The sequence below is a fragment of the Anguilla rostrata genome, chromosome 3, assembly GCF_018555375.3.
Source record: "Anguilla rostrata isolate EN2019 chromosome 3, ASM1855537v3, whole genome shotgun sequence".
In the NCBI taxonomy this organism is placed as follows: domain Eukaryota; kingdom Metazoa; phylum Chordata; class Actinopteri; order Anguilliformes; family Anguillidae; genus Anguilla; species Anguilla rostrata.
Window position 1 is genome coordinate 1,290,895 of NC_057935.1, and position 13,409 is coordinate 1,304,303.

Genomic DNA, 13,409 nt, shown 5'->3' on the forward strand with positions numbered 1-13,409 from the left:
GGACCCATTTAAATGCTCGGGAAGTGTTTTAATCATAATATTTCCAATTATAACTTTCATTTGCGGTTTGCAGGAATCAAATGGCGAGAAAACGAACAATGGAATACACTACAGACTACAGCTTCTCTACAGCAACGGTGAGTGTCGCGCGGGCATCTGTTCATAAACCGGCGGAGTTTCGTTTCCACGCGAAAGTCGCAGCGGCAAATGTCATTTGCATGAAAGTTACGGAAACAAAGTTCCGCGAGACCACGCGCGAGCTGTTCCCACCATTATCACATTTCTCAGAACTTGGCCTGCTCGTTATAGCCAGCGATTGTTGTAAATGTATGATGATAGTAGCTGTTTGTTAATGATATTACGGTTGCGCAAACACTAACATTCATAATGAGCTATGATGGTAGCCTGTCACTGAATGTTAAATAATAATTGTTAATGGAGACTGTGCATCATTAACTGTGCATGATCAAAGAATAGCCTGTCTTTACGTTTGGTTTGTACAGGTTTATTATTATTATTATTATTATTTTATGTATACATCATATCGATTTCTCCTTACAGTCCAAAATGATGTACAGTTTGGATGATGATGGGTGTAATTCAGCCGCTTTTTAGTTGACGGTGGGCCCATCAAATCTCAGCGCAGTTAAAGTCATGCTCAACAATCGCTGTTTGCGCGGAGCAGCTGCTTTTAAAAATGCCACTGCCTTTTTTATGCACCAGCGGCGCCTGCATTTTTTTTTGTTAAACCTCGCGTTTTTCACTATTTATGTTTGTAGCCGGCATCTTTCTACTCGTTACTTACTCTATTTGAATAATGTGCTGGCGCGCGTTCTCCGCGTGCCCCTGATTTTGGAGCCGCGGATAGTAGCTTGCTCGCGCGACTTCCTGAATAATTTATCGTATGAGTTTATTGCTGCTTGCCAGCACTTGGGAGAGTAAATCATCCCCGCTTCTAACATTGTGATTACTGCTGATAATGAGGACGGAGAGCGCCAGTGACAGAGTGAACGCGAACTCTATATTTGACATTTGTGTATTGTAATCGCCTTAAGTTAATATTGGAGACTAATTTGCGATTTTCTAGTTAAATAATTCGTGTGTGTGTGTGAATTGCATTTGTTGGGATGCAGCCTATTTTAAAGAGTACGGAGGACACGTTTGTTGTAAAGGTTTTTGTAGAACAAGCGTATTAAATATAAATATGTTAACAAAACTCTTAATACCTAATGTCCTCGTGACAACCGAAATGATAGTGACGATTCGTGTCACAACATTTACGTCCTGTAATTTAATGAATGGAGCTTGTTATCATATCGGATAAAACGGCTGTGTATGAATTATTATTTGATATGGCAGGCCCCTCACGGGCACGCTCATTGTGTACTGCAATGTAGGCCCGTAATCGGCGTTTTATGAACAATTGGTGGGGAGAATGACAAACGTTACATGCCATGTCTCGGTTAATTAGAATAAGTGGAGGCAAGTTCGGGCGGAAGAGAAAAGAGGAAAACATCGCTGCACGTGCGAAAAGGGAAATCGATGAATAATGCATGCGCAATAAAGATATCATTCGGCAGATGGAAGCAATCATTAGAATCTGCAGAAGGACACAATTCAAAATGTCAACGCGCGGTTCAGACTGGGACTGAGAATATGTAAGGACAGTATAGCTGAGAAAGAGATGGTGAGTCTCCTTGGTGAGGGAGTGTGTGTGTGTGTGTGTGTGTGTACCATGGCAATCTTTCAGCTGTATCACTCCAGCGTTGTGTGTGCTCTCTCCGACAGGCATCAGAACAGAACAGGACTTTTATGTGCGGCTGATTGACTCCATGACTAAGCAGGTAAGGGAAATGTCCCCCCCCCCCCCACCCCGTTAACCCCCAGACCCAACAGGGAATAAACCCCTGAACTTGAAGGAAATTTAAAGTGCTGGGCATTATGTGCTGTTCATTTTCAGTGTGTGTGTGTTGCATGCTATTGTGTGCAGTGTGTGAGTGCGTGTGTGTGCGTGTGCATATGTGCGCAGGGTGTGTGTGCGTGTGTATGTGTGTACAGTATGTGTTAGTGTGTGCGCGTGTGTGCGTGTGCACAGGGTGTGTTGTGTGTGCCGTGTGTGTGTGTGCACAGGGTGTGTGTGCGTGTGCGCAGGGTGTGTGTGCGTGTGCGCAGGGTGTGTGTGCGTGTGCGCAGGGTGTGTGTGTGTGCGCACAGGGTGTGTGGGTGGACAGTGCCCCTGGGGCACGTGGGTAATGTCTCATTTAGCCACGCCCCTCAGAATGGGAGCTGCCCTGGGGGAAGGAACGCCTGACGAAGGGGAGGCGGCCTCACTGAAGCTGAGCTGCTTCCTGTGATGTGTGTGACCGAGGGGGCGGGGGGGGGGGGGGGGGTAACCGTTTACGCAGGGGGGGGTGTATTGTGACTTTTGGCACTTAGCAGGGGGTCAGTCATATTGGATATGAAGACACCGCAGTGTACAAAAGAGGAAAGAAAGAAAAAAAACGCGAATCTTATTTTGTTCTGTTTTGTTTGCTTCTTGTTCCTGTGGCCGGTGGAAGGGGCGTGGCTTAGCGGCCCGAGGCTCACGGGGAAGCCCTGGTCACATGGCAGACTCCGCTTCCAGCACTTTCCTGATTCACTTACCGTGTGCTTTCCACATACTTACCGTGTGCGTTCCACATACGTACCGCGTGTCCCCCCGATCCTCGTCTGCGCCTGCACGCTTTTCCGCAAAGCAAATTAAACGGTGACAATGAGAGTTAGACGCAGAAATGTGGCGCCGGAACGCGGGACTGTGGCTGCCCTGCCACCGGGGGGTTTTGGGGCGGCGGGGGGGGGGGGATCTGCCCCTGGGGGGGGGGGGATTTTGAGGGCTCAGGGGAGGATGCTGGGCAGTTAACTGGAGTGGTGTGATGTCACAGTGACACGCTGGGCCTGGGGGTGGGGGGGCTTGGTGGGGTACAGCAGGCCCTGGGGGGGGGGGGGAGTGCAGCAGAGTTCGGGAGGGGGGGTTCCCCGCGCTCAGCGCTCCCCGCTGTCTGTCGGCTGGGTCCCCGCGCTCAGCGCTCCCCGCTGTCTGTCGGCTGGGTCCCCGCGCTCAGCGCTCCCCGCTGTCTGTCGGCTGGGGCGCTCCCCGCTGTCTGTCGGCTGGGGCGCTCCCCGCTGTCTGTCGGCCGGGCGCTCCCGCTGTCTGTCGGCGGGGCGCTCCCGCTGTCTGGTCGGCCGGGGCGCTCCCGCTGTCTGTCGGCCGGCGCTCCCGCTGTCTGTCGGCCGGGCTCCCGCTGTCTGTCGGCCGGGGCGCTCCCCGCTGTCTGTCGGCCGGGGCGCTCCCCGCTGTCTGTCGGCCGGGGCGCTCCCCGCTGTCTGGCGGCCGGGGCGCTCCCCGCTGTCTGTCGGCCGGGGCGCTCCCCGCTGTCTGGCGGCTGGGGCGCTGTGATCTCTCGGCACTTCGCCACATGGAATATCACAGAGTCTTCCGCCGGATTAATCGCGGTAATGGGTAATTCGGCACGTTGCCGTGGTGAGCGTGTGTCCGCAGAGAGTTTATGTGCCTCCTGATAAACTCTCGTCCCCCGGTAGGCGGGATAACTTATAATTTCACTGCTTTTGATGGTTCCCTGAAGAGGGTGTATCGACTCAGGTGCCAGGTGTGCCAAATTAGGGTCAAAATGAAAACGTACTGGATGGTAGATCTCCAGGAACAGGGCTGGTTACCACTGATCTTGAGGGACACTAAAAGGAAATAGTTTTACTGTAACACCAAGGAGGAAGGGACGTATTTTACTGTAATACCATGCAGGAAGGGAAGTGTTTTACTGTAACACCATGCAGAAAGGGAAGTGTTTTACTGTAACACCATGCAGGAAGGGAAGTATTTTACTGTAAGACCCTGCATACCTGTAAAATCCCGAACTGAAAGAACATAAAATATCATAATATTGCAATTTGCGATATCATTGTTGTGTTCGAATCTTAATAGGTAATAAGCAGTTTTGCTTTGTACAGCTCGGACTCTTGTCGGGCGTCACATGGTATTGGCTAATTGAGACTCTCAGGCAGTCACATGACAGAGAGTTTGACAGCGGAGCGTAGAGAACGGGTTTGCAGGGGGGCTGTGCCGCGTGTTTGTGTGCCGGGGGAGAGCGGCGTACGCGTCCGCCCGTCCGTCTGGACCCTGACGGCTGTAAGACAGCTTCTTTTTAAAAAAGATTTTTTTTTTTTTTTTTGGGACAGGCTTATGGCTGGAAGGCTTCTGGGTGGGGCGCGTTCTGAAGCGCGGGACGCTTTGATACGGTGAAATGAATACAGGGTCCCTGGGACAGGCCCGTCTCAGGTGTTGTTTGGGGGGGGGGGGAGCTTGCTGCCTGACAGGAGGTAGAGGAGTGGCCTGATTCTCTGGGTTTTCCTCTCCACTGCAGCCCAGCGTGTTCTACCCATCATAACAGCAATAAAAATAATTACATAAATAATAATAAAAATATTCTAAATTAAGAGTGATTATTATTATTAATAATAATAATAATAATAATAATAATAATAACAACAATATGAATACTACTAATAATAATAATGCATTTTTCGAAACGGTGCTTTTTAAGAATGCACTTTACATTAGTTCTGAGACACAGATAACAGGAAGTGCTCAGATATTCCCACACAAGCGCAGATGTGTAAGAATGGAGGAAACAGGGCCCTGAGACTATAATGGAGAGAGACGCCAGGGTGGGGGGTGCGGGGGGTGGGGGGGGGCAGATAGGGGGGATGGGGGGGGCGGATAGGGGGGATGGGGGGGGTGGAGTTTGCCTGTGTTGCGGGAACATCGCCGTAGGGTCCCTTTAGAGAAGAGGTGTTTTCAAGACGCATCAGAAACGAATGTCAGTTTCTACAGGAAGCTGATTTTTTAGCCTCAGTCCCTCCTCTACCTGCTGCTCCAGCACAAATCCTTTTCATAGTACAATTATACTGATTATGACAATCTGAGACCACGCCACACGTTCCGCGTTGTTTTTGTTGGGTATCGAGCTTGGATCACCAGCGTAAAGAAAATAAGTAAAAAATCGAGTCCAAATGGAAAACTCTGCTGTTGTCGTTTATTGTTTCGCAAGGATTGACTTTTTCTACTAATTACTTCCACATTTGTTCTTAGCCTGCCAAACTCGTAATGTTGTTCAAGCGGTGAAAAAAAGTAACACTTGCTTAAAATGTGATTGTCAAAAGACCAGGACAGACCACCAGCGGAGTAATTTAACAGGCCCCTTTTATTAAATATCTCCTTTTTCCAAAATAAAAATCCAGAAACTTTTATGAGCAACTTGCAGCCTATGGCACTGGAGTATTTAACGGTGAGTTAAGATTCTGAGACACGTCCCTGTGAACCTCGTAAGCCCCTTTTCTGTGATTGGCTGTGCTGCAATTTCCACACACTCCCTGGCCAATGAGAGACGAGTGCTTGGGAGTGCAGAGGGTTATTGGATCGCTGAATGCACGCTTCCCATAAGAGTCAATCAGAGCTGAAAAACCACAAACAGCACTGCGCACGCAGCTGCCGTCCAGACCCCTGGAAGTAAATAACAAGCCATAATTACCATAACTCACCGCGAACTGCTCAGCGCACCACAGGCTTATTCCTATTGCCACAACAAGAATAACAGCAATTACCAAAAACAGCAATAAATACATTAGCTCATCATGCTTTGGGTTCTAGTTAAATTTGGAATAATTCTAAATTTGACCTTATAGGGATAAACATTTCTTATACCATTTTTGGACTTAAAAATAATAATAAACGGTTATTATGTATTTATATAATATTGCTACTCATAATTATTCCAATAACAATTATGAGCAATAATAATAATACACATCCTGTCACACACACACATGCACACACAAACACACACACACACGCACACACACACATGCACACACACTAACACACACGCACTCACACACACACGCACACACACACGCGCACACAGACACACACACACACACGCACACACACACACACACACACACACACACACACACACACTCTCACACACACTCTCACACACACGTGGGATCAGACGCAGGCGGCGCGGGAGCGGGCCCCCCTCACCCCGGGTTCAGACGCAGGCGGTGTGGGAGCGGGCCCCCCCTCACCCCGGGTTCAGACGCAGGCGGCGCGGGAGCGGGCCCCCCCTCACCCCGGGTTCGGCGCCAGAGCAGCTGAGCCGCGGAACAAAGTGCTGGCGTCCCGCGCGGGGGGCGCTCGCTCTCCCGGTGACGCCCGCGTGCGCTGCGGCGGCGGCGGCGGCGGCTGAAAGGGAAGTGAGCTCCGGCGTATTTATAGCTGCTTGTTTACACGCCTCACACGCAGTTGTCACATCAAGGCCTTTGAGGAAAAACTGCAAATGAAAAATGAAAACTTACTTCTGCAGAATAAAACGTGTACTAACAGTGACATCGGCGGCGGGCGCCTGTTAATGCGCACGCGTTCGGCTCGACGGGGGGGGGCGGCGCTGGGGGCGCGGCGCTGGCGGCAGCACGGCCCAACGGATCGCCTGGCGCGGTCCTCTTTTTAAATTTTTTTTTTTCCAGGCGCGCGTGGACCCTGGAGTTAAGAGGTCGTGTCTTGAATGTCTTTCGCGTGCGCGCTTGAAGTCGCCAACAAAAATGAGAGGTCGCTTCGCCGGCAGGTCAGAGAGAGAGAGAGAAAGGGGTGGGGTCACACTGCGTTTCCTCAGCAGGCGGGTCACAGGCCCTCTTTATTATATCCAGCTTTTCTTTCCTGGTCATTTTCCATCAGCTACCAGGCCTCTGGAGCGCGGGACGGGGGAGGGGGGGAGCGGGAGGGGGGGGGTGGTGGGGTGGGGAGGGAGGTGCCTTATTTATGCAACGTGCGCTCTGGGTCCGACGCACTTCACTAATCTAAACAAAATGCGCGGCGGCATAAATCTCCCATATTAGACGTTTCCTCTAATCGCAGCCTGTTTATAGCGCTCGATTGCGTAAGACGGGGCCTGAACGTGCCGCTCTGTCCCCCCCCGCGTGTCGGAGGAGCGAATGCGGGCCGTACGAAAACATTTGGACGCGCACGAATCCGAAAGCGCCCCTCAGTGTCCCCCGAGCGCGCGCAGGCCTCCTGAACGTACCGCTGGCGTCGCTTCGCTGCTCATTTCTGAAGAACTCGGCCTGTGAGACGCACTGAGAGCACCGCCGCGTTCAGAGCTCCCTTTACTCCTCCTGGAAACAAGCGGCTAGTTTCTGTTTTTCTTTGTTTTGTTTTTTACCCTTTTGTGGCTTCTGAATCTCGGGATTGCACAAGCTTCTCCGCGTTTCCCGTGAGAGAATGCGATTGCGTGTAATTGCAGTGTTGCCTAACGGTTATTCTGCTGTTTGATAGGAGGGGACAGGGTCAGGAACAGAAGGAAAAAAAAGAAAAGAAAAACAGTGGCGAGAGAGATATGACTGGGCTTTTTAGATTGCATCTGCTGGCGCTCGGTTTAAGGTTTTTGGAGGAGCGTCTGGACAGAGATTTGGCCTCAGAACCGGGACAGGACCGACGGCTCGCTTGTTCCTGGGCCCTCCCTAATTTCAGGTTGCAGTCGGTGTGACTGCAGCAGGCAATCATGGGGTCGAGCTGTCTGCGATATTTTAGGTGAGGTTTCAGAGCGCTGTTGTTTCTCCGCCCACTCAGATGTTGCGTTATACCCGACGCCGATGGCGAGCGCTCTGCGTTCCCGTGCTCTCCCACAGCGCCGCGTGTGTCACGCGCAGGCCCCTCTGAGTCCCCGGCAGGCGCAGCGTTTGGCGAATCAGAGCTGAGGATCTGCAGAGGACGTCGCGCGCGGCGTAGCTCGGGGTTCCTCTTTGTCCCGCGGCCTCCCCGGGGTCAGGGGGAGGCGGGATGGATGGAGCCCGGATTTTTAAACGCCAGGGACAGTGATGCATGTTCCTCGTCTTTGGAAGGACCTTGGCTCCCACACTCTCAAAGTGAAACAGAGCTCGCCAGCTCCAGACACTGCGACCGCGGCAATAACTCAGGGGGGAAAAAAAACCAAACAAACAGGCTAAACTAAAAAACAAAAAACAAACTGACATTTTAAGAACAGGGTGAAGAGTCACGCTGTCCGGAGGAACTCTTTCTTTGCCGTGTTTTGTTTTTCCCTTCAGAAAATAAATATTGTGATATTTTTATTGCCTCGTTGCCATGGACATATTCCATAAATAAAAGCAATGCGTGAGTGGGAGCGCGTGCGTTTATTACAGTGATGTATACAGGGAACCAAAATAAAGGACACGCTTCAGTGAGCGAGCGATGCAAAGCTTATTAGAAGCACGCGCTTCCGCACAGGTGCGGTTCACGAGTTCGTGAAGCAGTTAACATCCCAGAATGCTCGTGGTTGTGTGTAGAAGGGCCAGCTGGCCCAATTACTCCTTATTTTGGCTTCCATGGATACGAGAAGCCATGGAGGGGGCTTCTGGGACTAAAATGGCGGAACCTGCTGATGTTTCCTGAAGAACAGTGGCTGAAGTGACCTCGGTCTGGTGAGAACTTCACAGAGAGGGATGTTATGGTTGGTGTTTCCTTTGTTTTGGCAGTTACCTGTATGACAGCTAATGCTATTGCATAATAATAAAATAAATGAGAATGAACGAGAATAATATATATTTATATATGTGTAATTTCTTCTTAGTGATAAAGCAAACAAGAACAGAGCAAGTGCAAACATGACATTGCATTACAGTCATTTGACATATGCTCTTATCCATAGTGATTTATGGCTGTGTACAGCGTTCAGACTGTTTGGATCATAGCAGTGTTGGTTTGTCTGTGTACAGTGTTCAGACTGTTTGGATCATGGCAGTGTTGGTTTGTCTGTGTACAGTGTTCAGACTGTTTGGATCATGGCAGTGTTGGTTTGTCTGTGTACAGTGTTCAGACTGTTTGGATCATAGCAGTGTTGGTTTGTCTGTGTACAGTGTTCAGACTGTTTGGATCATGGCAGTGTTGGTTTGTCTGTGTACAGTGTTCAGACTGTTTGGATCATGGCAGTGTTGGTTTGTCTGTGTACAGTGTTCAGACTGTTTGGATCATAGCAGTTGTTTTCTGTGATGTTCAGGCTGTTTGGATCATAGCAGTGTTGGTTTGTCTGTGTACAGTGTTCAGGCTGTTTGGATCATAGCAGTGTTGGTTTGTCTGTGTACAGTGTTCAGACTGTTTGGATCATAGCAGTGCTGGTTTGTCTGTGTACAGTATTCAGGCTGTTTGTATCATGGCCATGTTGGTTTGTCTGTGTACAGTATTCAGACTCTTTGGATCATGGCAGTGTTGGTTTTCTCTATATGACGTACTCTGATAATTGGGTGAGAGTGCATCTGTAGTCGCTTCGTCTGTAAGTGTGATACAGAAATCTAGCCGTTTATTTCAGTGTGATGGTAAATCTTAAGCGCTCTGATTTTCTCCTGTAAATTCTATGGTTACTGAAACTGGAAAAAATAAATAAAAATGCTGTTCCGTTAAAATGATTGCTGGAAGATACGGGCGGCTGACATACTGAGAGTGGTGTGGAACAGTGGGGCTCGTCTCCCTCCCTAATGAACTTGGGGGGGGGGGGGTGTTGATGGGAAGATGGCGTCGGAGCGAATCGGGGCTGTGTATGTTTGGGGGAAACGGGAGATTCACAGTACTGAGAAAAACGTGTTGTGTGGAATGGAAGGGTGCAAACAAAGCTGAGGTTTTTGGAAGATGTGGAGAACGGGCCAGATGGCTCCACACACTCCAGTCTGGCAGTCCAACTGCTAGTGCCCCCACACACACACACACACAGGCACACAGACAGATACACACGCACACCAATACCACTCATACGCACACACCCACACACAGACAGATATACACATACACAGGCACACACAGATATGCAAACACACATACACACACACACACCAATACCACACATACGCGCACGCATACACATGTTCTCACATGCACCCACACACACACACACACACCACACCCATGCGCAGCCATACGCCTGCAGATACTCATGCACACACACTGATACACACACACACACACACACACACACACACACACACACACCCCTCCCGCTGCTCTTGCTGCCATACTATGACATGCCAGTGTTTGTTTGGGGTTTACATGTTAGAGTACGTCTAGAAACTGTGTCTTTGCAAGTAAACACAGTTACGCTCCAGCAGACCGACTCAGTCAAACACCAGGCTGCCAGCCTCAGCCCAAATCTGAAATACAGCACAGTTAGAGAAACACACAGAGCTCCCCACACTGTCTGAGTCTGTCTCCTGAACGCAGGAGTGCTCACAGACGGACAGGACTGCAGCAGCTATTTAATATCACGCTCAGAAAGATCAATATGCCCACATTGCCTCCATATTGTAAAACTATACTGCAGTTTATTATCCCATTAGGGTGTGTAGAGCCAGTTTTGCTAATCGCTGCGCGGGACACACACACACACACACACACACACACACACACACACACACCCAGTAGAGTTTGCTGATAGTGTTCTGGGAGAATAAGAAAACCGTTCATACCTCCTGAAAAATAAGCAATTTTATTTTCACTCGATAATCTCCACAGTCAGTTTCCAGTTGTATGAACAAGGAGCTCATTTTGTGGCTGAACGTGAGGGTATGTTCGAGGTGCGCTTGCTCCTCTTGCTTCCCCTCCGTCAGGTGATGGCTCCTTAGCACCTGGGTCTCAGCTGAGCTGTTCTGCTGCTGCTGCAGACGTGCCAGCCAGGCTAATTTAAGCCTTATGCTAACGCGCTTATGGAGAATGTCACTCTAAACAAGGAGTACACTGCCATTGTGTGGTTTTGGGGTGAATGCATTGTTTGTTGGGTGTGTTTTTTGGGGTGAATGCGTTGTTAGTTGAATATCTCTTTTGGGGGTAAATGCATTGCTTGTTTGGTGTTTTGGGGTGACTTTACTGTTGTGTTTTTTTTGGGGTGAATGCATTGCTTGTGCATTTGTATTTTCTGCTCAGAGAGTAGAAAAGCTCATAGCACCTCAAAGCTCGTGGTTGGCAGGTATTCCTGCTCATAGCAGCTCATAGCAGCTCATAGCAGCTCATAGCACCTCAAAGCTCGCGGTTGGCAGGTATTCCTGCTCATAGCAGCTCATAGCAGCTCATAGCAGCTCATAGCAGCTCAAAGCAGCTCATAGCAGCTCAAAGCAGCTCAAAGCAGCTCAAAGCAGCTCATAGCAGCTCAAAGCTCGTGGTTGGCAGGTATTCCTGCTCATAGCAGCTCATAGCCGCTCATAGCCGCTCATAGGAGCTCAGAGCAGCTCATAGCAGCTCATAGCAGCTCATAGGAGCTCAAAGCAGCTCATAGCAGCTCATAGCACCTCAAGGCTCGTGGTTGGCAGGTATTCCTGCTCATAGCAGCTCAAAGCAGCTCATAGCAGCTCAAAGCAGCTCATAGCAGCTCAAAGCAGCTCATAGCAGCTCAAAGCAGCTCATAGCAGCTCATAGCAGCTCATAGCAGCTCATAGGAGCTCAAAGCAGCTCACAGCAGCTCAAAGCAGCTCAAAGCAGCTCATAGCAGCTCAAAGCTCGTGGTTGGCAGGTATTCCTGCTCATAGCAGCTCATAGCCGCTCATAGCCGCTCATAGGAGCTCAGAGCAGCTCATAGCAGCTCATAGCCGCTCATAGCCGCTCATAGAGCTCATAGCAGCTCATAGCAGCTCATAGCAGCTCATAGCAGCTCAAAGCAGCTCAAAGCAGCTCATAGGGGCTCAAAGCTTGCGATTGGCAGGTATTCCTGCTCGTAGCAGCTCATAGCAGCTCAAAGCAGCTCATAGGAGCTCAGAGCAGCTCAAAGCAGCTCATAGCAGCTCATAGCAGCTCATAGCAGCTCATAGCCGCTCATAGGAGCTCAGAGCTCGCGGCTGGCAGGTATTCCTGACGTCAGCAGCGGTGACAGCCCCGTTCCTCTCCCTCTCCCCCGCCTCAGCGGTGATGTTCAGACTCTGCAGTTCTGCGCCGCCGCCGCGGCTAGCGCTCTGGACCTGCTGTGGGAGAGCTGCAGGTTCACACAGCGCACCTGGTCCAGTCTTACCTCACCCTCTCTGGGTTTAACGTTAATGAGTCAGGCTCGGCTGTGCTACTGTGTTCTATATGTCTGTGTCCGTGACTCGCCCCACTTCCCTGACTGAACTCTCTTCCTTTTTCAAAGGCGATTATTTATGAAGGCCAAGACAAGAACCCGGAGATGTGTCGCGTGCTGCTGACGCATGAGATCATGTGCAGGTAAGAGACGGCGTCCTCTTCCTCTTCCTCTCTCTTTCCCCCACCCCCACCCCCCTCTGCACAGTTTCACATGTACCCCCTGAGCAGTGACACACCCTGTCTGTGCCCAGCGCCCCCTCTGCTAGCTGATTGGCTGATCGGACAGCCTGGTGGAAGCGCGTTGGCTGAGGGCGTCCTCACTTTACCCACGATCCACTGGGGCTGGCGGTGTTTGAGTGACAGCTCTGGCAGTCAGACGACCCCACGCCGCCGGCACTTAGACACAAAATGGACGCCGTTTCTTTATCAGAATATTTATCCTGAGAAGATCACCAGCTGAGCAAATTCTAGGGTCTCGTCCGGGATCCGGTGGATCCCTCTCTCTCTCTCATACTGCGCTGGCCTCCATATTTAAAGCCTCTATCAAAGTGGGGGGGGGTATTCGGTGATGCAGTGCCCCCCCCCCCTCGCTGTGCCTAACCAGGTCACTCCCGCCTGACGCTCTTTCTCTGAAGGAGGGATCCGGCTCTGGAACAGAGGAGAAAAGGAGTGGAGGACGAGTCGCTATGGAACGCTGGTCCTTTAATTAAAACCAAAAGATGAATTTCTCTCGCTTAAAAGTGGGTTGTGAAGAAGGGCTCTCATCTATTTTTGGGAATACTGGGGAGCATTCGAACAGTTTTCCTCCTAAAAATATCCTACTCATGGTTGGTTAATTAGGACAAGCAGAAACTCATTACTCAATATGAATTTTCTTGTTATTCTTTGGGTAACAAATGCAGTTTGCTCAGTGTCTGACGATGAAATATATGCGAGCATCCAGGGACACACGGATGTGCTCTCTCACGCACACACACTCGCATGCACACACACATGCACACACACACACGCACACACACACATGCACACTCACGTGCATGCACACACGTGCACACACACACACGTGCATGCGCACACACGCACATGCACACACACACACGCACACATGCACACTCACGTGCATGCACACACGTGCACACACACACACACACACAGGGACTGCCTCGATCTTGCCCTGTGTTTTCCCTCGTGTGAAGGCGTACCTGTTCCGCGCAGGTGGAGTGATGTGTGTGTCAAACACGCGTTCGTTATCTTCCACGGACTCCTC

The 13,409-nt window shown here is 50.4% G+C and overlaps 1 protein-coding gene across 9 annotated transcripts in view; it reads left to right on the forward strand.

Annotated features, from left to right (window-relative positions):
* Nucleotides 1–13,409, forward strand: part of ebf1a (EBF transcription factor 1a) — a 151,216-nt gene that overhangs the window by 12,080 nt on the left and 125,727 nt on the right. For all 9 annotated transcript variants that reach the window (XR_010328770.1, XM_064325293.1, XM_064325289.1 and 6 more), the window contains 3 exons: nucleotides 74–137; nucleotides 1,789–1,844; nucleotides 12,210–12,283. Coding sequence is in view for 8 of the 9 variants with exons in the window: in XM_064325293.1 (XP_064181363.1) it covers nucleotides 74–137; nucleotides 1,789–1,844; nucleotides 12,210–12,283 (194 nt within the window). In the remaining variant the exon portion in view is untranslated. The remainder of the gene's footprint in view (nucleotides 1–73; nucleotides 138–1,788; nucleotides 1,845–12,209; nucleotides 12,284–13,409) is intronic.